At 37.0% G+C, this 22,335-nt stretch overlaps 1 protein-coding gene across 4 annotated transcripts in view; it reads left to right on the top strand.

Annotated features, from left to right (window-relative positions):
• Positions 1-22,335, top strand: part of PPP1R9A (protein phosphatase 1, regulatory subunit 9A) — a 445,759-nt gene that overhangs the window by 304,744 nt on the left and 118,680 nt on the right. For all 4 annotated transcript variants that reach the window (XM_006834277.1, XM_006834279.1, XM_006834278.1 and 1 more), the window contains exon 5: positions 903-1,038. In XM_006834277.1, coding sequence (XP_006834340.1) covers positions 903-1,038 — 136 coding nt within the window. The remainder of the gene's footprint in view (positions 1-902; positions 1,039-22,335) is intronic.

The raw sequence follows: 22,335 nt of genomic DNA, 5'->3' as shown, positions 1-22,335 counted from the left end.
CGCTATGGTTTGGAAACAACTCAGTGGCACTTCACAACAACAACAAATATTATCTTAATAAGATTTTCAAAAGTGAAAATTAATTTGGTGAACAAAAGTCAATTTGTTGAGGAATTGACTATTAACTGTTACTTGCAATCAGTAAATGTCTTCCATGGTTTTTGTCTCCAGGAATTTTTTCTTACAAGAATGAATATCAACAGATAACTCTCTTTTGTTCCTTTATTTCTAGAAGTCTCACCTTTCCAGAAGAAAATGATGAATTCAGCACCTTTCATTATTTTAATTTTCAATTTTATAAAACATGATGTAAAAAATACTGCTTTTCTTCCCCATTCTTTTCTCATTCACCTTCAAAGTTATAAGTTAGCAAAAACTTTAGTGCCCCTTCATTTTATTTACTGACATAGGTGCTGCTACATTTTTAAATGTTTCTGAGCAATTTTGCCTTATAAAGAGTACACTATTAGTTTGCTATTATATTAGTAAGATAATCAAAAATGTGTAAAGCACTCTAGAATGGATTATATCTGTTCCTTCTCCTAAAATGTTAGTTCTTAGATATTGTTGTAGTCTTTGTCCTCTTTTTCTGTGAGCGCTGTGTCCTAGAAGATTGCTTTAATTGCTCAGCTAATGTATTCTTCTACCCTGTTGTTAAGTGCTGCCAAGTTGGGTCTGGCTCAAATAGACCCTTAATAGATACGTTTTCCGAGGAGCAGCTGGTGGGTTTGAACTGCCATTCTTTTAGTTAGCAGCCCGACGCTTATTTTGCACCACCACACTAAGCCTTGTATATAGGTAATACTTAATTGCGACTTGAAGTATTAGACTTATTTACTCTTTTGAGCACTCATTTTTCCTGGCGGGTCTAACTATATTAGTCCTCTTTAACTTTTCTACAGATTTGTTATTGGGCGGGAAAAACCAGGACAAGTGAGTGAAGTTGCCCAGTTGATAAGCCAAACTCTGGAACAAGAAAGACGCCAAAGAGAGCTGCTTGAGCAGCACTATGCCCAGTATGATGCCGATGATGATGAAGTAAGTAGAGCTTACATCTAGTCTTTTTGCTTTTTCACCGCAGTTCCTGCTTTATAAAATGATCTACTGATTGAAAAGTGTGACAGGTTCTTTGAGATTCTTGAAGAAGATGTATTTGCCTTCAACTGAAATTCAACTCTACAGAAAATATTATCTATGTTTGATATTAATGTATTCACCAAACAATTCTGCCCTATTTAATGTCTTTTGCCATACTAATGTAAAGAAATGTGTAGGCACATACAGAAATGGTAAAAATAAAAGGTAAATAACAGCGGTTTTTGAATTCTGGATTTAGGTGAGTTTCTTTCCCTACCTTATACTTTTTCAATTAAAAAAAAAAAAAAATCTACAATAATCATGTAATGCTTTTTTGAAGAAAACCAATAAACATTTTAAGTGAGAAAAACATGCGTTCATACACAGACATTTACAGAAAAGTACCAAAAACTGTTAAATGTGTCCAGGATTTTTTTCCCTCAGGAAGAGAAAGTTCTTTGGATATGCTTACTGTGATTTGTGCTAACATAATGCAGAACAAAGATTTTCCACTAGCACATGTTCTATAGAGTAGATACATATTGGAATAATTTTGTATCCTGTTCTCTGCCGAAGATCAAGTAAATGAATAGACGCTAACCCCCAAGTGAACACGACTTTCTGGAACAAACCCTTGTATATTGTAATATAATACAGATGCTGGTTTATTTCTAATGTGAGTGCCAAATATACATGGATATAATGGAACAACATGTTTTATTATAAATATGTTTAAGTGTGCACATGTTTCATATTGACATGTCAAAAGATCCATCAACAATTTAGTTGTAGTATTTCATTCTTCATAAACATAATAAATATTCAAGTAAAACAAGTACTCTTCTCTCTATAAACTTACGTAAGCACAGTGTAACTTCATTTGATGAGTCTCTACAGATCTGAATATATTGTTTTCTAAAGAAAAATTAGGGCACAGTGGAGATTAATAAACAGAAATTCAAACATTTCAGATATTTTTACCTTAAAATGTGTAACTCAAATGTATATTAAGTTTTCATATGCTTGCAGTATAAGAACGCATTCTCTAATTTTTATAGTAGGAAATGAAATGTGACACATTTATTTTTGATCCAGGAAAAACTCTTTTACATGAATGAATTAATCTCTTTAAGATTCTAGTTACTTGGTATAATTTTTCAGGTGAAGAACTAATTTGAAATGACAAATATTTTTTCATTATATTAACATATAATGAAATAGGTTATCGTGAATTCTGGAACTATAAAAGGAGCTATTTCCTAAAATATTTGACCTTCCATTGTCACCTAGATGTCACTTGTCTGCAGTAATATTTTGTGTTGTATCAGAGACACTGATTTGCCTTGGCTGTAAGCCTATTTTGGGACCATAGACTCATCTGATCAGGTTTGTTTTTTAAAAGTTACACATACCTCCTCCCTCTACTAGGAAGATTTTTTATCTGAACTTGAGAATAGTATGGTGACATCAAGTGATAGAAAGTGAGGTGGCCAAGCTTTCTAGTCTGTTCCTCAGTGTCCTTTATATAAAGAACAGGTATGGGCCTGGGCCTGCGTCTCTAAATTACTTCTAGGTCCTAACACCTCATTGTTGTTGTTGTTAAGTGCCATCGAGTCGGGTCCGACCCATAGTGACCCTGTACAGGGTTTCCAAGGGTGTAAATCTTTACGGGAGTAGAAAGCCTCATCTTTCTTCCGCGGAGCGGCTGGTAGTTTCGACGACATAAAATAAGTCATCCGGTCTAGCCAAGGACAGAGCAGCTTAAGATAGTCAGGTCTTCCAGGCTCTCGAAGTGAAATTTTCAGATCTCTGCCAAGTACTACTTCCTCCAGTTATTTTGAGGAATTGATCCTATTTATTTCTAAAAAGTTTTACCTCAAGTGACTAAAATATTTTCCGTTGTATTAGAATTTTTCTCTAGTTAAAAAAATGGGATATGGAAACTGAATTTTTGCTACTCAGCGTTTATATTTAGTAGCACATCATATGAAAAATGGCAGATTGCCAGTGTGTTTTCTTGTTTCTCTAAGGAAAGCAGAGTTGATTGGCACTTGAGCAGATTTTTTTCTAGGTAAAGTGAACAAGCAAATACTCAGCGTCAGGTACTTTGCAAGGTGCCTTTCCTACATGATCTTGGTTAATCTGCACAGCAACTCTGAGGGATTTTCTTTCCTCTAGAAATGGTTCAAGTGTGGCAACAATTCTGAGATTAGCCCAGGACCAGGCAGTGTTTCGTTCTGTTGTGCATAGGGTCGCTATGAGTCACCTACTTGATAACACCTAACAACAACAACAGAAATGCAGAAATGGAGGCTTTCCCTAGATTTGGCAGAATTAGGACTGGGTGATAGGGTCTTCAAAGAGCCTGGACTCTTTATAACACACTGTGCTCCTGATAGGTCTGGCTCTATTTAGGCACACACTGAGTAACTGGAAACAAGAGATACTGGAAGGAGAACTCCTCTTTTGTTTGATGGAGTTTCTGATAAGACTGAGCTTCTGTGATTCTTTTTGCTATGTTTATATTATAGGGGAATCTGAATATTTAATGAATTATTTTTTTCTAGGTAGCATTCCGTAAGTATTATCATTATAATGTTTAAGGGGAAAAATAATTAAATGAACTCATGTTTTACAAAACAAAGTCTCAGAGTTTCTCTTTAAATTAAATAGCTTCTATTTTCAGCAAACTTTAAAAATTGGGTACTTGCTAGTATGTTACTCCAAGTAACCCTCATTTTCATGAAAAGGTGAAGGAGATTTTTTTTTTAAATCTGTATTTCATCCTCCTCTCTAACTTGTATTTTCTTCCTGTTTTGTCTCACCAAAACATTCTTACTAAAACATGCCCCAGTAAAATCAACCATTATCGTTCAACACATAGGAAAAATGAAAGCTGTACACATACTGAAAATGTGTTCCATTGTAAAGATAAATATATCTACTTGACTCAAATTCATTTTTATTTTACTAATGCTACCAAATATCATTAAATTGGTTGATTCAAATGTTAAGTCCTTATTTTCTAACTACTTTATGCTAATGAAAAATAGTATGTCCAAGAGGCATAAAGGAAAGGAGAAGAATCAACATTGCAGATCCATGGATAAATTGTCTTTGAATAATTTACTTAACTTCTTATATAAATGAACAATGTATTGATTCATATATCTTTGTTAGAACAAGCCTTGAATATATGCAATCAATCACTTGATATCTCTGTTTTCCTATAATTTATAGAATAGTTTATGATTTCAAAATTAGAATCATTTTTATCTAATGATATCCCTTGTGACCTTGCCAGAAACATCATTAATTAAATACAGAGCAGCCAAGTCCATCCGGCTACTTTCTAGAGCCAGCATCTAGATCAGCATTGTCTGGGAAAGGAAAGATAACCTCTGGCCTTGATCACATCATCCAAGGTCGATTCTAACTTGTAACTTGCCACATACACAGAGTGGAGTTACTTGCTTGAACTGGTTGGGGAAAGTATTGGAATTTGAGAATTCTATCCCCAAGTTGTAAAAGTATAGTGTTCTCTTTTAGAATTATATTTAGAAATAAGTATACCTCACTATACGCTGTGTCTATATATGAGTACTTACAACATATATGATATTTATCTGTGTGTAATGCATACATATGGTTATATGTGGTCTAATGCTTTAGGAAATAATAAAATTTAAATCTGTAGATAATGTCTAAACTATTTAAATTTCTGATTTTTCTTTATTCATCTAAATATTTAAGCTGAAATATGTTAAAATAAGAAAAAAGCCAATTCAGTTTTAATTTATCTTCATTTTTCTGTTCACCCTCTGTTAAACATTATGATGGTGGGGGAAAAAAAATAAAAGGTGAATCTGGCTGTGCTTAATTTCTGAAGAACAAAAGGCAGTGAGATCCTATAAAGAAGAAAAATATGTAAATTTGAAGAATTAAAAAACATTAACTATAGGTCTGAATATATCTGTGATTAGTGATATAATTTGTGGATTTAATAGAACTATTGTTTCTCTCTTTCTTTCCTTCTTTCTTCCTAAATAATCTAAAAGGTAACCATGGAGGATTTGAATATCCCCCTCAGACATCCAGCGCTATCATACGCAATTCTGGGGGTATGGTAAATTTTCAATAAGGTTTTAATTTTCAATAACAAATTTAATATTCCATAATATTTTACAAATCAATGTTTAGCCTTGTAATGGTGGGATAAGGTAATTCTGGTATATATTTTGTGAATGGTGGGACATGTTGGTATAGTTTGGGTAACTGTTTCTATCAAAGAACATTATGCTGTAGGCTCAGACTGGAAATAAATGGTAGACAATCACTTTTTTAAATTAAAAAGTAGATCATTATAATTCTAATTAAAATAAACTTTCACATGCACTTTTAAAATTGTATGATTACTTTTTAAATATCCTTTTAAAACGTGTTTATTACATTTTAAAGTCTTAGACTATAGATGGAATTTTAAAGTCTATTTTGGCAACAGCTAATAATGTGGTTAATCGTTACTTCTGAAACTGAGCCTCCTCTTTGTAAAACAGAATTTAATCTGCCTTCATAATTTTTTCATTACCGAAAAATAATATCATAATATAGCATAATAACATAAGATTTTGTTAGAATTTTTTAAGCTACTGAATACAATTTAGAGCAGCTACCTATGTGAATATGTATTTTTATTGCTTGTATTAATATATAACACTTAGAGGTAGACATATGAAATCCATGGTTTATACAAGTACTAAAAGTTTGTAAGGATTTGATTTTCATGTGGAAAGTATTAAAGAGATAACATTAAATTTGATTCATGATATTTGCTATTCTAGGTTGGAAGCAGTTTGTGCTGGATGAACAAGAGATTACAATGATTATGGGTGCCCTTTTCCTAATGTGAATTTAATAATATGAATTGACTTTGTACTGTGTCTGTAATATTAAGTAACTTAGAGTAGAGGCATTTTTACCATGCTATAGCAATATTCTCTTGGTATTCAGCAATTCGTATTACAGCAAGCAATAGGTCTTCAGTGTTTTGTCTATCCTTTATCATTAAGCTGCTTTCTGTAGCTGGGAGAAAGCTTTCTTTAATTTTTGTTGTCAACCATTTTAGAACACTGTGACTGAATTGCAAGGAATCTCTGGCAACTGCAATAACAATAACAACTATTTCCTTAAGGTTTGTTTCATGGGAGAAAAAAAAGCTTATCTGTACTTTCCTGCTTGGTGTGTGAAATTAAATGTCTATTTGTCTTACTCTATGCTCTGAAGAGTTATAACTAAGTCTATGCTCTGAAGAGCTTTGCTAAACTGTGTTTCTTATGCTGAATATTAGTTTGAAAATAGTCATTCAAAAAATATTTAATTTTGAAACTTAGCACTTATTTTAAGCACAAGTTCTATAGTTTGATTCACTTTCTAATATCTAACCATGGTTGTTTCTAACCCCTAACACTTAATGTTTTTATGTTTCAAATTAAAGGGAAAAAAAGATATTTACACCAAGGTGATATGATATTTATACTATATACTATAATGTACTTAGTAATTTTTATTATCTTTTAAATATAGTAGAATCCTTTTATAAAAGTTCTTAATTTTTTAAAATTAAAAAGCTAAGTTTTAAAAACCCTGAAATATACCTTTCAATTACAATAATATTTATTCTCATGATTTATATCATAGACATACCAAAATGTCTAAATAGATTTTATACTTTAAAAAATAAGGTTCTTATTATCTGCCAGCCACAGAGATGGCCAAGCTTAACAATGGTGATCAGGTATGTTTCAAAGGGAGCTTGACTTACAGTGATGAGTGAATACTGACAAATAAGAGACATGAAAACCCTTTTTTAATGGCTGTTTTTAAAGATCCAGTCCATTTGGAATCTGTGAACACTGATTTTTAAAATTATTAAATCTAATTATATTCTCTGGTTTGTGAGACCCAGGATTATAAGGTGTTTATGAAACATTCGATTGAAATCCTTATGTATAGCTGAATTTTAGCCTAAGTAACTCAATGCATATATACACTGGGTCACACACACAAATACACATCATCCCAGTAAGTGGCCATTTTCCTCTACTTGGACCACCATCTCTAGGAACATACTGTGTATAGAGTTACTATCATGTATAACACTGAACACAGACCGGGAAAGAAGTAATGTCAAGGGGAGACAGGGTTAAATCATTGTCTAAATGGTGGTATCCATTTGAAGCTCATTTTCTTAGTTTTATATTGTTTATAAAGCAAGTGATTTGATTGGTTTCTAGTCCTTTTCTTTCTTTGCAACTACAACACTTTGATGATACTTAGTCATGAGCCAGATTCTAGGCTTGAAAGGAATTTTATCAAATTTCTGCATGCCATTATGTCCCACTAAGAGTATAGACAAAGGAGCTCTGGTAGTGTTGTGATTACGAATCGGGTTGTGAACCATAAGGTCAGCAGTTCGAAACTACCAGCTGCTCCATGGGAGAAAGATGAGGCTTTCTGCTCCTGTAAAGATATACAGCCTTGGAAACCCTGTTCAGGGTCGCTATGGGTTGGAACCGACTCTATGGCACACAACAACAAGAGTATAGACAGTCTACACCCTAGAAACCACACTAGAAGAATGCTGTAATGATGTACTACAGAGGCTGCAGTGTTAAAGAGATGCTGTAGAAACACATATAAATGACAGAATTTTTCAACTTTAAATACTGCTGACATTTTATAAATTAAATCTAACTCTTCACCTAGAAATTCTAAAATGATAAGAGGCACAAGGGAAAAAACCAATCTTTCTAACCTTGGAACTGGCAGACTTAATTTTTGTGGGTAATAATGTTTCCCACGGTGCTCCCACGCCTTTGCTCTTCCTGAGTCCTCTGCCTTGAATGGCATTCCTGTACTGGCCCTTCTATGGTCAGTTAGCCTGTTTACCTTTCAGGGTTCTGTGTAGGCTTCATCTACTCTACAGATCCCCTTGGGCCTTATCAGTTGGACTAAGTGCCCCGTTTTTGTCCTTCATTAGCAACAGGTGTTTTTTGTTTTTGTTTTTTTTCTATCAAAACTTTCCCCTACTAACATGTAATATCTTCAAGGAGAGGTTTCCAAATCTTGATGATTTTTCAAATATTAAGAGAGGAACACAGAGCTGGGCAGTTAGAAAGGCCAAGAAATTGAACTGAATTGAAGCACACAGAAGAGTGTTAAATGAAGGCATGAAATTTAGTAAGGAGCATGATCTGAGAAAGTGAGGAAGGAAAGATACAGACAATACCCAGGTTACAAAGAAGATTCGTTCCTAACTGTGTCTTCAAGAATTTGTACATCAATTAGAAAGGTACATATGGTTCTTATTTAGCCTTACTTTAGTGCAAGGAAAGGCTTTTGAAGCTTTTGCAATGATTTAAAAGCTGCCTGTGCAACAAATGAATGTGATTGTGATGAAGAATTTGTTGTGAGTAAAGGGTCAGTTCCATTGTTTAAAAGTGAGGGCAAATTTACATAATACTAGTACTAAAGAAAAGCTTAGAAACAGCGCTGGCCTTCTCAAAGATAGTGGCACCCCACTCAAGAGAGCAGCTGAGCTGCTGCTTTGAAAGTGTGTGGCTTTCCACAATCTTGCCAGTAATTCAGTCTCATGCATCAGGGCTCGCTACTCCTCTTCTGAGTCCTACAGGGTTCCAACCCATAACTTTTCTCATTGTAACTGCCGTGATGAATAACCTAGACAGTGACAATTCAGATCTGTTCCTGTTTTGCTTTGTCAGTCATAACATACCATTTTGAGGTCTTAACCCAGAAAGTGTCTATGTAGCATACAGGTTAAAAGGAGTGCCAAACCTGGTAAAACTGGATATTGGCATAGAGAGGCGGGACTGAAGAAATAATCTATTTTTGTCCTTGGTGCTTTGGGATTTAGCACCTCTCTCTGGACTTTTATCTTGGAAGACGATGAAACTTAAACTCTGGTGTTGTTAAGTGCTGTTGAGTCATTTCCGACTCATAGGGATTCTGTATAGCATTTCTGAGGAGTGAATCGTTGTTTTGAACCACTGTCCTTACATTAGCAGTCCAATGCTTATCCTACAGTGCTGCACCAGAGAGGGCCCCATTGCACCCAAATCCTCTGGGTGTAAAACCTTAAAACTTGAATTTGCATATTTTATCCCTTGAAAACATTTGGGACTTTGTAAATAGCAACTTTGTGACTCACATTGACCTGACTTCTTTTTAGTCATAACTGAATCAATCTACCATAGAACAAAAATGTCACAGTGGCCTAAATGCATTCAAGGTCAATATTGCATAAATCAGCATATTTTCCTTTCCAATATATTAACTTAGAGAAATTGTCTTCAATCATGAAAATACATTTGAATCATAAAAAGTTTGATCATAGTTTTCGTGAGAAATGATAACGAAATGGCGATCCAACCAAAGAGTGATGAGCTAAAGCTATCTTATAACAGGGGTTTTCAGACTTCATAAAGGCTCTATTCATTTTAAACTGATAATGATGCCAGAAAGGGCAGTAAAAACTGTTAATTGATTGCTGGGATTCCAGTTCTTACAGGGATTTAAAAATATTTATTGTATTTTTGGTGAAAGTATATGCAATAAAATAGGTTTACATTTAACAATTTCTACACATAATGTTCAGTGACAAGGATTACATTCTTCAGTCTGTGTCAACATTCTCATTACGTTCAGTATATTCATTGAGCTCCTATTAAGGTAGTCTCACTGCCCCCCAGTTTTATCATCTATGCTTTAGAGTAACTTTTGTCCATTTAGTCTTATATGGATACTTTTTAAACGAGCGCAGTCTTCAAGTATAAAATTCTCTACTTTTTTAGCTAACCTGCTGTTATGTTAAAAGGTAGTATCAAGAGATAGTTTCTGTTCCAGGTTTAACAAGTATCTTAGGACAAGAGTCTCCGGGATTCCCCCAGTCTCAATGTGTCTAGTAAATCTAAACTCTTTGAGAATTTGTCATTCATTTTTTCCATGCTGGGGACTTGCCTCGACATAGTTGTGTTGTTCACGAGTGTTTGGTTCACGAGGAGGGGAGATCCAGCCGCGATAGAGATAGCAAAAGAGACACAGAGACACAAAGAGAGAGACAAAGAGACACTCTGAAACCAGAGTGAATGCTGGACTGGCATCAGGCAGATCCTGCGTTGCAAACATCTCAGCCATGAAGGCCGCCGTAATATCCTGCATAGTAAACATCTTAGCTAAACAGGCCGTATGGTTGAAAGGCTGGACTGTGCCCCTTGCATGCTGTAACGCACGTCTTGCCAGTCGTAATTACACTGGATTCGTTCTGTGCCTTCCTTTTATTTGGGGGAGGTACTTTACACAAAGCTACAGGGGACTAAGACAAGATACAGCTGTCAATCTTACTTTTCCAGACATTTAGGCAACTTTACAATACTTCGCAGGTTAAGTAACATACCTTTTAGCACCTAGCCTCAAATGGAGGGAGGAAAGGGAGGCTCGGGAGGATTCCTATTGTGTCGGCTGCCCAGCCCAGGTTCTTCAGGAAAAGAGGTGCCTGGGTGAATAGGCAGCACCTGGAAACACTTTAGGGAGGGCATTCCTATTGTCCTTGGAACAGACCAGGGAGCCACCCAATTTACTTTGAATGAATTCTCTGAGGGAAAAACTTTGCCTGTTTAGAATTTTACAGTCTTGGCTTTTAGGAAAATATTACATTTATCTGTGTATGTCAAGGGCTTAATGTCTGCAATTAATAAAACATAACTAGACACTAAGATGAAAAATAATTTGTTATTAACTGCCAGGTGGCTAGATCTGTTACACTCGGGCCTATAGGGCATTGAACCTCTGACCAGGCCTTCACGGTCTGCAACATATCCACATTTGTTCCTCTTTCTGACTGGACCATCTATTGTGACCCTGGTCAGAACATTGTATAGTGGTAGCCAGGCACCATCTAGTTTTTCTGGTCTCAAGGTTGAAAAAGATGTGGTTGAGGGAGATAATTAAGCCTATTTTTTTCACTTCATTCTCTGTTTCTTGGAATTTTTAAATTCACTTTTGCTCCAGGTGAATAGAGACCAATAGTTGTACCTAGTTGACCATAATCTTTAAGACTCCAGACAGTACTTACCTAATTAGAATACAGAACATGAGTGTTGTGAAATATGTTATGCTAATTGACTGAATTGACCCATGAGTCTATGACCTTAAGTCTTTCTGAATGGATTTCTAAAAATTATTTTATTGTCCTAAAATTTACATAGTTTTACAGAGTTTTAGAGCAGTTCACATTACTACCCTCAGAGATCAAATGCAGAAATTGGGAGCTGCCAATATCAACCTCACTTTTGATACCAACTACAAGTTCAGACAGAACTATAACTTCTCTTAATGGAGTCCTGGAGTCCTGGTGTGGCATTGTGGGTTAATGTGCCAGACTGCAAAGCCGTTTCAACTGCAAGGTTGGCGGTTCAAGCTCACCAGCTGCTCCTTGGAAACAGTGTTGCTGTGGGTCGGAACCGACTCAACGGCACTTCACAACAACAACAACAGCAATGGAGTCCTAGTGCAGATCTGTAGGATAAGCACCAGGCCTCAAGGTAGGTTTGAACTGCAAGGTCAGTGGTTCAGACTCACCAGTTACTCCTTGGTAACCCTGTACAGGGTTGTTATGAGTCAGAACTGACTTGGTGGCACATAATAACAACAAAGCTGTGATCCTCTTGGTTACAGTTTATTACAATGATACAATACAGATTAAAGTCAGTTAAGGGAAAATATACATGTGACAAAGTCCTAGAAAGTTCCAGTTATCTTCACTGAGGGCAGCATTAACTTTTCTGGAACAATGTGTACAGTATGCATGGAGGTTTGTCAACCAGCAAAGCTTATTTAAGGCTTGGTGTCCAAAGACATTTTTGTGGCTCTGTCATGTAGATATGGTTGTCTACCCACCTGACTAACCTCAGTATCAGTCAAGCTGATACTGCATGACAGGAAGACCCTAACACAAATCACATTGTTAAAGTCTTTGGTGTGGCCCACAGCCCCCAGGTATATAAAGACTGTTGTATCCAAAGACTTAAAGAGTAGGAGCCAAGGCCAAAGGCCAGTTCTCTCATGGAACAAGGCTGAAATTAACTACTGTTGTTTTTGTTAAGTGCCATCGAGTCAGTTCCAATTCAGAATAACCTTGTATAGGGTGTCGGAGGAATGGTTGGTGAGTTTGAATAACTGACCTTTTGGTTCAAACTAACCTTGTAGTCCAGTGCTTATCCTACAGTGCCACACCGAGACTCCAAATTCATTACTGTTGTTGTTAAGTGCCATCGAGTCGATTCCGACCCATAGTGACCCTGTATAGGATTTCCAAGGAGCAGCTGGTGAGCTTGAACCACCAACATTGCAGTTCAAACAACTTTGCAGTCTGATGCATTAACCCACAGCGCCAATGCACATATTTTAGGTGTATAATTTAATTGCATTTTAAATCCTTGTATTTCCATATTTCAGAATTAAAAATGAGTTTAATGGGCACTAATTTAAGTGTCTTTACGTTAACAGTTGGATGAGTAACTACTACCACAAACAAGATATAGCCATATGGAACACCCCAAAAGTTACCTCATGAAACTCTGAAGTCACTTTTAACCCTAGGTAACCATTTGATCTAGTTTGTGGCACTGTAGAGTTGCCAATTCTGGAATATCATGTATCTAGAATTATCAAGTGTATATTTGTTTTGTCTGCATTCTTCTACTTATCATACTGTCTTTGAGATAAGTGGAGTACCATATTCCTTTCTAGTCTCAAGAAACATTTGGTCATTATATACCACAGTTTTTTAATTAATTCGCCAGTTAAAGGAAATTTGAATTATATCCAGTTTTGAACAATTACTAAAAAATTGCTGAATGGTATTCCATTATATATCACATTTTTATATCACCTGTTGGACTCTTGGATTATTTCAAATTTTCACTTACTGTGAACTTTAAAATACGTGTCTTTGGATAGAAATATGCTTAAATTGATCTTCGTTAAGTGAAAGTAGTGAGTAATATGATGGACAGCATATGTTGATTTTTTAAGAAACTGCCAAATGGTTCTGTAGGAAGTTGTCTCATGTTACATTCAGACCAGCGATGTGTGAGAATTCCAGTTTCTCTCCTTCAACAACTTTGTTAAAGTCCTGTCTTTTTTTATTTTAAATTATGGTATAAGATATATGGAGTTCTGGTGTGACACTGTGGGTTAATGTACTAGACTGCAAAGTTGGTGGTTCAAACTCACCAGCCACTCTTTGGAAACCCTATACAGAATCACTATGAGTCAGAACTTACTCGACAGCAGTTAACGTTAGGTGGTATTTGGGAGTCCCAGTGTGGCAATGTAGAATAAGCACTGGACTGCTAACCACAAGGTCAGCAGTTTAAACCCACCAGTCACCCCTTGGAAACCCAATACAGGTTCGCTATGGGTAGAACAACAATAATAGGTTAGGTGTTGGGCTACTAACCAAAGGGTTGGAAGTTCAAGCCCACAAGTCACCCATAGGGAGCAAGATGATGCAGTCTGCTCCTAAAAAGGTTAGTCTCTGAAACCCAGTATGAGTTGGAATCAAATTGGTGGCAGTGGGTTTTGTGTTTTTTTTGGGGGGGGCGGGGGGGAGGAAGGACAGGTGTTTAGTGTTATCCCATTTGGGTTTCCATTTACATTTCCCAAAAGTCTAATAATGTTGAGCATTATTATATGTGCTTACTTATAAATCAGTTTATCTTCAGTGAAGTATCTATTCTGGTCTTTTGCCCATTATAAAAGTGCATTTTTTTTGTTCTTATTTTTCAATTTTGAAAGATTTTTTTGGATTCTGGGTACAAGTCTTTATCAGATATGTGATTTGTAAATTTTTTATGCCATATGTAGTTTGTCTTTTCAACCTCTTAACAATGTCTTTTAAGGAACAGAAGTTTATATATATATTAATGACGTCTAGTTTATTAATTTATTGTTTTATGTGTCATTCTTTTGGTATTAGGGAACTTTGCCTAACCTGAGGTCACAATTTTCACTCCTATATAGTTTCTTTGAGAAGTTTTTAACTTTATAGCTAAAAGTTATAGTTAAAGGCTAAAATTTGCAACCTTAATTTTTATACTTAGGTCTATGATCCATTTTGATTTATTGACAGATTTTCTGTGGGATAATAGCATAATGGTTATAAATCGGGCTGCAAACCCTAAGGTCAGCAGTTTGAATCTACCAGCTGTTCCGTGGGAGAAAGATGAGGCTTTCTGCTCCCGTAAAGGTTTACAGCCTTGGAAACTCTGTACAGGGTCGCTATGGGTCAGAATAGACTTGACAGCACTTTACAACAACAACAACAAGACCAGCAGTTCAAATTCACCAGCCGCTCCTCAGAAACTCTATATAGGGTCTCTATGAGTGAGAACTTACTTGATGACACTAGACAACAACAGCAACATGATCCATTTTGATTAGGCATTGTATATGATATGAGGTATAGGTCAAGATACATATTTTTTGCACAAGGGTATCAATTTTCCCAGTACCGTCATATATATGATAACAAAAAGGCACTTACAGAAGAATACATATACTATGGTTCCATTTATTTAAGAATCATGTAAATAAAATTATTGAGTCAAAAAATATGGAGTCCTGGCGTAGCTCTGTAGGATAAACATTGAACTACTAACTGCAAGGTTGGAGGTTCAAACCTGCCAGGTGCTCCTTGGAAACCCTATAGTGTCACTATGAGTTGGCACTGACTTGACAGCATTTAACAACAACAAAAATATAGTGTAACTAAACAAACAAAAAATGATAAGTAAAATATGTCACATAGATTATACTGTAGATTAGTAGAGAAATATTTTCAGTATATTTCCCTGGGGCAATTAAATCTTCTTGAGTAACAGTGAAGAACTTAAACCTTAATCTTAGTCCATATCCAAAATTCCATTCTATGTGAATTGACTACTTTAGTAAGGATTATAAAACCATAAAATTTAGAAAACAGTATAGAAGAAAAATTTTTTAAATGAGACCTTTAAGAAAGTGAAACCATAAAAGAAAGGATTGAGAAAAGAGACTTCATTAAAATTAAGAATTCTGTTTATCAAACGAATACCTTAAAGAATGTGAAAAGATAAACCAGGAACTGGGCAAAGTATTTGAACAACAAATATCTGAAATATATTTATATAAAAAGTATTTTTATTAGCCAAGAGGCGTCCTGGGTTAATGCAGGGTTAATGCATTAAATAATATGCCGACCTTGAGGTTAGCATCCCGATTCAAAACCACTAAGCGAGATGCAAGTCAAAACAACAATGAGATACCATCTCACACCATTGATAATAAGCAAAGATCAAAAAAGCAGAGGACAATAAATGTAGGAGAGCTTGGGACCCTCCCCTACACTGCTGGTAGGATTGCAAAATGGTCCAACCTCTCTGGAAAACAATATGGCACTTCCTCAGAAGATTGGAAATAAAGATACATTATGATCCAGCAATTCCTCTACTTGATATTTGTCCACAAGAAATACGAGCCATAACACAAGTAGATATATGCACACCAATGTTCATAGCAGCACTATTTATAATAGCAAAAAGATGGAGACAGCCTAAGTGCCCATCAGTGGTAGAATGGGTAAACAAACTGGTACATACACACAATGGAATATTATGCTACCCTGAAGAATAACAAGGAAGCAGCAAGCCACCACATAACATGGATGAACCTTGAAGACATTATGCTGAGTGAAATCAGTCAGTCACAAAAGGAGAAATATGGCATAGGTCCATTGTAAAAGATTAAGAAAAAGAACCCATATTAAAAAGGGGGGAAAATTGTTTCATTTTTTAAAATTATTTTAATTTTTTTGTTGGTTACCAGGATGTATGGGTGGGGTGAAGGGAAGATGGAGGGGAAGGTGGAGCACAGAGTAGGGAATAGGCACAGGATAGTTTGGGTGCTGTGGGGACATACACTAGAAGGGGAAGAGTAAAGGAAAAATAAGGTGGATAGGAGAATAGCTAAGCAGGTTTACATGGGCTAAATAGGGCAGAGGTAAATAATGATGTAAGGACAACCGTGGAACAACAGGGCTCGTGGATACAAAGATTGAGGCCTGGTTTGAATGGGTAAAAGTGGGGAAATGATGTTAAGATGCTGGCTGTCTTTTGAATCTTGGTTTCCCTTGCCTACTATTGTAAAATAGACACTTGAAGGGGAGAGAGAGGAATAGCCAGAAACATCCCCCGAGAAAGCTTGTAAGTCTATCTTCAGCCTATAACTGATTGGAATATCTAAAATGGGGCTAGAACTTGCCCAGTGAACAAGTCTCCCTGCAGAGCCTTTGCACTGCACAAGACTATAGGTGGAATCCTGATCCCCATCCAGGATGTTCTGAGGTGGGACATTTCCACTTGAAAGGACAAGCAGACCAGTATGGAGCAGCTAGAAGAACAGAAGATACTTCTTGAAGGAAAGACCAGCAGAAAAAATCAAAAACATTTGATTACTACAAGACAATCAAGTTGTCCCCAAGGAGCCATCAAGGCAAGTGGTCAGGTACCCTCAAGGCAAACCCTCTTCCAAGACTGAAACTCAAATTGAATACACTAGCAGACATGTGGTCCTGCTGATGATCACATTGGTCACCGATAAGGGGAAGTGGGGGGTAAAACGGCAATGAAGTTGTGAACTAAGTCCCAAGCACATTCAATATACTCCTGTTAACCTGGATTGAGACCTGGTTAACCAGCAGTATGATGAGACCTGGGGACTCCTGGACCCAGGGGCAGGGTTATGGCCCCAGAGGACTAGAATGGAGTATGAAACATCCAGCTGATATTAAGTGAGGGGAGATGCACAAGAACACCCACACTTTCAGATAGTACCCATTTGACCTGGCATCAATGACTGGGATGATCAGAACATGACTAGAGGAAGAAAAAAAGGAAAGAAAAAAAAAGAGTAACCCACTACAAATGGATGAACTTGGCCTATGTTTGTGGATGCAGTATGACAAAGGAGCGAACAGATCTCTATAGTGAGGATCATTCCCTCCCCCTTGGTACACAGGGTTGACCGGGATGGGGAACTTAGACATTTGGGTACCCAAAATGGGGGGACTCCAAAGATAAGAAGTGATTGGCTTGCAAGCTTTCAATAGGGAACCTAACTCCAGAGGATACAGGGAAAGGTAGAGTCTCCACTGAATTGTTTCCAACCTGTCTGGATGGGGTTGATAAAAGGTGAGGGGGAAAGGACTTCTGTGGTTCAATAGGGAATGATTGCTATCAGGTCTGACAGTGAGTGTTGGAAAGGTAAATATAAATGCTTGGTAACAAAAGGAGGGGAGTGGCTGATTTTGCAGTCCAGGAGCGGAGATCCCTGGAACCATCAAGGGAGAAAAGTGAAGTGAGAAACCCTGTCAGGGGAGGCAGTGACACTAGGGATGGAGGCAGAGACGATGATGTGACCAGAAGGAACGACTAGAGACTCTGGTCTCAGGGAGGAAGAGGGGCTGTGCGCTGGAGGCCAGGGGGCAGGCATGTGGGTGTACCCTTCAGTTGTTTGATGATGCATGCAGGGGATTGTGATCATTGCAATGAAACAAAATATGATAGGATGAATGTAAAGATAATGTTGACCCATGTAGACAAACACATAATTCACAGTAAAACTTAAAAAAAGAACATTAACATTATCTGGTGGCACTGTGATTTAGGTATTGGGCTGCTAATCACAAGGTTGGCGGTTCAAAAGTACCAGCCATCTTGCAGGAAGAAAGATGAGGCTGTCTTTTCCAGTTAAGATTTATAGTCTCAGAAACCCTGGATACGCTCACTATGAGTTGAAATCAACTCACTGACAGTGGGTGGGGAGTATAAATCAAAACCAAACCTACTGCGACCCAGCTGACTCCGACTCCTAGCAACCCTATGGAACAGAGGAGAGCAGCTCCATGGTGTTTCTAAGGCTGTCAGTCTTCACAGAAACACATCCCTCATCTCTCTCCTGCAGAGCAGCTCTGGTTGGTTCAAACTGCCAACCTTTCGGTTACCAACCCAGTGCTTAGCCCACTGCGTCACACAACTCCATCCAGTGTAAAGTTGACTCAATCGTATTTCTTGCCAAAGACTTTAGTAAAACATAAACTGTAGCACATGTTTTACTAGTTGTTACAATAAAAAGAAATTGAATACAACGGAAGTTCCCACCAACAAAAGAATAGTAAATGTAGTATATTCATAAAATGAAATAATATACAGAAGTGAAAATGAAAGTGTTCCAGCTGTTCACAACAAGTACTGAATCGCAGGAACATGCTATTACAAAAAAAATGCATTCAATATGATTTCATTTTTATAAAGTTTAAAATCATATTAAAATAACTTTCTCTATAAAAAAATATAGTTAGATAAAAGAAAAGAAAAGTGATAAGAATGTAATTCAGCAGAATTGTTTTTGGAGGATTAGTGACCAGCATGGGATTGAGGGGATGCTCACATGGGACTACAGTTGAAATGTAGCGGTATTGCTTCTTTGCTTAAATGAAGTTGTTAGCTCATTGGCTGTTACTATATAAACACTGGTTGTATTTTCTCTATATTTCATAAGTATTCTTCTGTGTCAATTCAGTATTTGATAAAATTTTGAAAGCGATCATGTGCAATCTCCTGTATTAGGTAAATATATAAATATAGAATGATTCTGACACAGTTTCTGCTCTTTGTGAATGTATAAAATGACTTTTTCCAAAACTTACCTCACTAGGAGCATCTCCTGTTACTTATCTAAAAATACAGATTTCTTCACCTAGCCTCAGATCTACTGCATTAGAATATGTGCCATAGGGATCTTACGGCTGCTAGAGTTTGTGGGAAGGAGCTAGAGATGTCAGGAGAACTGAAGTAAAGACCTTTGAGTTCTAGTATTGCAGACACATTGAAATAAGGAATTAATCTGTGGGTTGTTGATAATCTATAGAGATATCATTGATGGCATTTTTGTTGGTTTTAATTTCTTTTTTGTACTAAAAAAAATTCTGTAATTATAATTTCTTCTTCTATATGATGGTCTCTTAGCATTTTCCCAATCATATTAGTGCTGATTTTAATATAAACATACTGTAGTTTCCAAGATTCTCTTAGTTCTATAGTTAGAGAATTATAATGCACAATTCTTCGGTCACTTTAGTTGTTCTCCTGCAGATTAAAAATTCAGGGAAATACAAATCTCTCAGTCTCTTCCCACAGTTCTGCTGGCATCAGAATAAGCACTCCATTGTTTCCTTGGCAAGGAAAATGAAACGCCAGGAAGGCTGCCAATTTGAAATTTCAGTGTGACATTTGAATTACAGCGGTCTACTTTGGTCAGCTGACTGTTTAGTTTTAGATCTCAGTGGGAAAATGTGTTATCATGTATTCTTTCCTCATATAGAATATATTTATCAGGAACTTAAAAGCAGTGACATGTATGTCTCTTAGTAAGTAGGCAATATTTACTAAGAGCAGTTGAGTTAGGAATACTTTGTTATGGGAAATTTATTTTATAGTCTTACTCTCAAGAAGCCTGGTATTTAGTTGTGAAACAATCAATGTATATGACAAAGAGTTTAAATTATTTTCAAGGTAGACTGTCCAAAGGTCAGATGAGCATATTATAAAAGAAGGAAACAAAACCAGGAGTTTTAAGGTTTGTGGTTCCAATTTTTCTTTATAAGAAGTTTGTTTTGTTGTTGTTTTCTGAAACACAAGAAAACCAAAAAGCAAACCCACTGCCATCAAGTTGGTTCTGACTCACAACGACCCTGGATAGGGTTTCCGAGGCTGTAAATATTTATGGGAGCAGAAAGCCTCCTCTTTTTCTGGTGAGTTTGAACTGTGGAACTTGTGGTGATTTGTTGTTATTGTTGTTGTCAAGTGCCATTGAGTTGATTCCGATCCATAGTGACCCTGTATAGGGTTTCTGAGGAACAGCTGGTGATTTTGAACCACTGACCTGGTAGTTCAAATGACTTTGCAGTCTGGTGCATTAACCCACAGAACTACACTAGGACTCCTGTGGTGATTAGTCTACTGCTTATTCTATAGCACCACCAGGGCTCCCATAACACAAGAAGTAAGGACAGTATGAGCTTTATGGATTAAACTGGGCCCCACAAAATATGTGTTGTAGATCTTCTATATTTCTGGCTATAATCCCATTGGAGAATGGGTTGTCTTTGTTATGCTGAAGAGACAGGATTGGTGTAGGGTGTGTGTTAAGTCAGTCCCTTTTGAAATATAAAAGAGACTAAACAAGCAAACAGAAGAGGCAAAGATGTGGAAGGAGATGCCACATTTAGAATTTCCAGGAGCAGAAAGAATAGTCAAGGAATAGACAAGAAGAAAGAGACAGGACCTTTTTCCAGAGCAAAAAGAGCTAGAAAGGCTCCACCTAGAGTCAGCATCCTGAATTCAGACTTCTAAACTGTATGAAAATAACTGTATGTTTGGTAAAGCCACTCATTTGTCCTATTTCTGGTATAACAGTACTAGATAACTAAGTCAGCAAGCCACTTGCAAGAAATGAAACAGAAACGTGTAGCTACAGAGCAGAGCACCCAGGGCAAGGGGATAATGGCAGGGACAGCTTTGGAAAGGTACACTGAATGCATTTGCAGAGATTTTAAAAATCAGCATTTTATATTTTTTCCCATTAAATAATTGTTGAGAGACAATTCTCCACAAGTTTTGCATTCCCAGGTACTAAAATCTCTTTACAATAAGCACTGAACTGAGAACCACAAGGTCCGAGGTTCAAGCCTGCCAGCTGCTCCACTGGAGAAAGATGAGACTCTCTGATGCCTTGAAGATTTAAAGCCTTGGAAACCCTATCCAGGGTCACCATGAGCCAGAACCAATTCCATGGCACTTAAAAGCAACAAATATCCCTTTGTTTTAGACTAACTTTTTTGTGGTGTTTGTGTAGCCACCTTCAAAAAGATAATGTTTCTCTCTGGCGCAAAGGAAAGCATGTTTACTGATTATAAAAGAGTCCAGTTACCTAGCTCTGAATTCCTCTCCTGGCACCTGTACATGTGCTGGCATCATTTGGTCTTCTTTGCATAGCTCTTGGGAAATTGTGGTGGAAGACCAGCAAAAACTGATGATACCTTGTTTTGGAGGAAGATTCTGACTCTGTTTACAAAACAGTTTTAGAGGAATATACCTACACTGAATAGGAAAGGAAGGAAATTGGTAAGGTGGAGGGTCAGAGAAAAAAAGGAAGACCCCCCCCCCCACCGCCCCCAAACGAAATAGATTGGCAAAGTGGCAGCATCAATGGGCTCAAGTGTGGCAACAATTGTGAGGTTGGCCCAGGATCGGGCAATGTTTCGTTCTGTTATGCATAGGGTCGCTATTCATGGGTACCAACTCGATGGTACTTAACAACAACACCACAGTCAGAAGTGGACTCCTAGTGTGGTGCTGTAGGATCAGCACTGGACTTCGAACCACAAGGTTAGCAGTTCAAACCAACCAGTTGCTCCTAGGAAACTCTATGCAGGGTTGCTATGAGTCAGAACCTACTTGACAATGCTTAACAAGAAAAACAAACGGTCAAAAGCCAGGTAAAATCTTAGCTATTTCACTGGTTCACTTAAGAGAGGATGGGTTGGGGCGCATAATGCTAGTTACGGAGGAATGGAACACTGCTTCATTTTGCCCCAGCCACTCATGCAGTCTACTAATGCCATCGTTAGATTCATTTAGACAGTAAAAGATCTCTGTTTTACTGTAGGTCCTGACTGCTATAATGGGATATTTCTCTGAGACAAACAACCATAGGAAACCATAGATGAGTGTTTGGGCTTTAACTACCTTGGATTGGGCCTGTGATGCTGATAAGGATAAGCCACTGAAAAATGAGAAACTCCCCAAACTAAATATATTGTTATGGTCAACCCCATTCCATTGACTCGTTGCCATTGAGTTGAGTCTGAGTCATAGTAACTCTGTAGGATGAGTAGAACTGCCCCATAGTGCTTCCAATGTTGTAAATCTTTATAGAAACAGAAGGCAACATCTTTCTTCTGAAGAGTGACTGTTCCTCTATTCCTTATGCTAAAACCAAGCTTAAAGTGAGGTTACCACTAATGAAAGATCTTTTGTAATGACAATGGGCAGCAAAAGATTAGGATGGACTCCATACCAG

Source organism: Chrysochloris asiatica, unplaced genomic scaffold (assembly GCF_000296735.1).
Source record: "Chrysochloris asiatica unplaced genomic scaffold, ChrAsi1.0 scaffold00010, whole genome shotgun sequence".
Classification (NCBI taxonomy): domain Eukaryota; kingdom Metazoa; phylum Chordata; class Mammalia; order Afrosoricida; family Chrysochloridae; genus Chrysochloris; species Chrysochloris asiatica.
The sequence above is the reverse complement of the archived record's forward strand: the minus strand, read 5'-3'. Positions and strand labels throughout refer to the sequence as shown.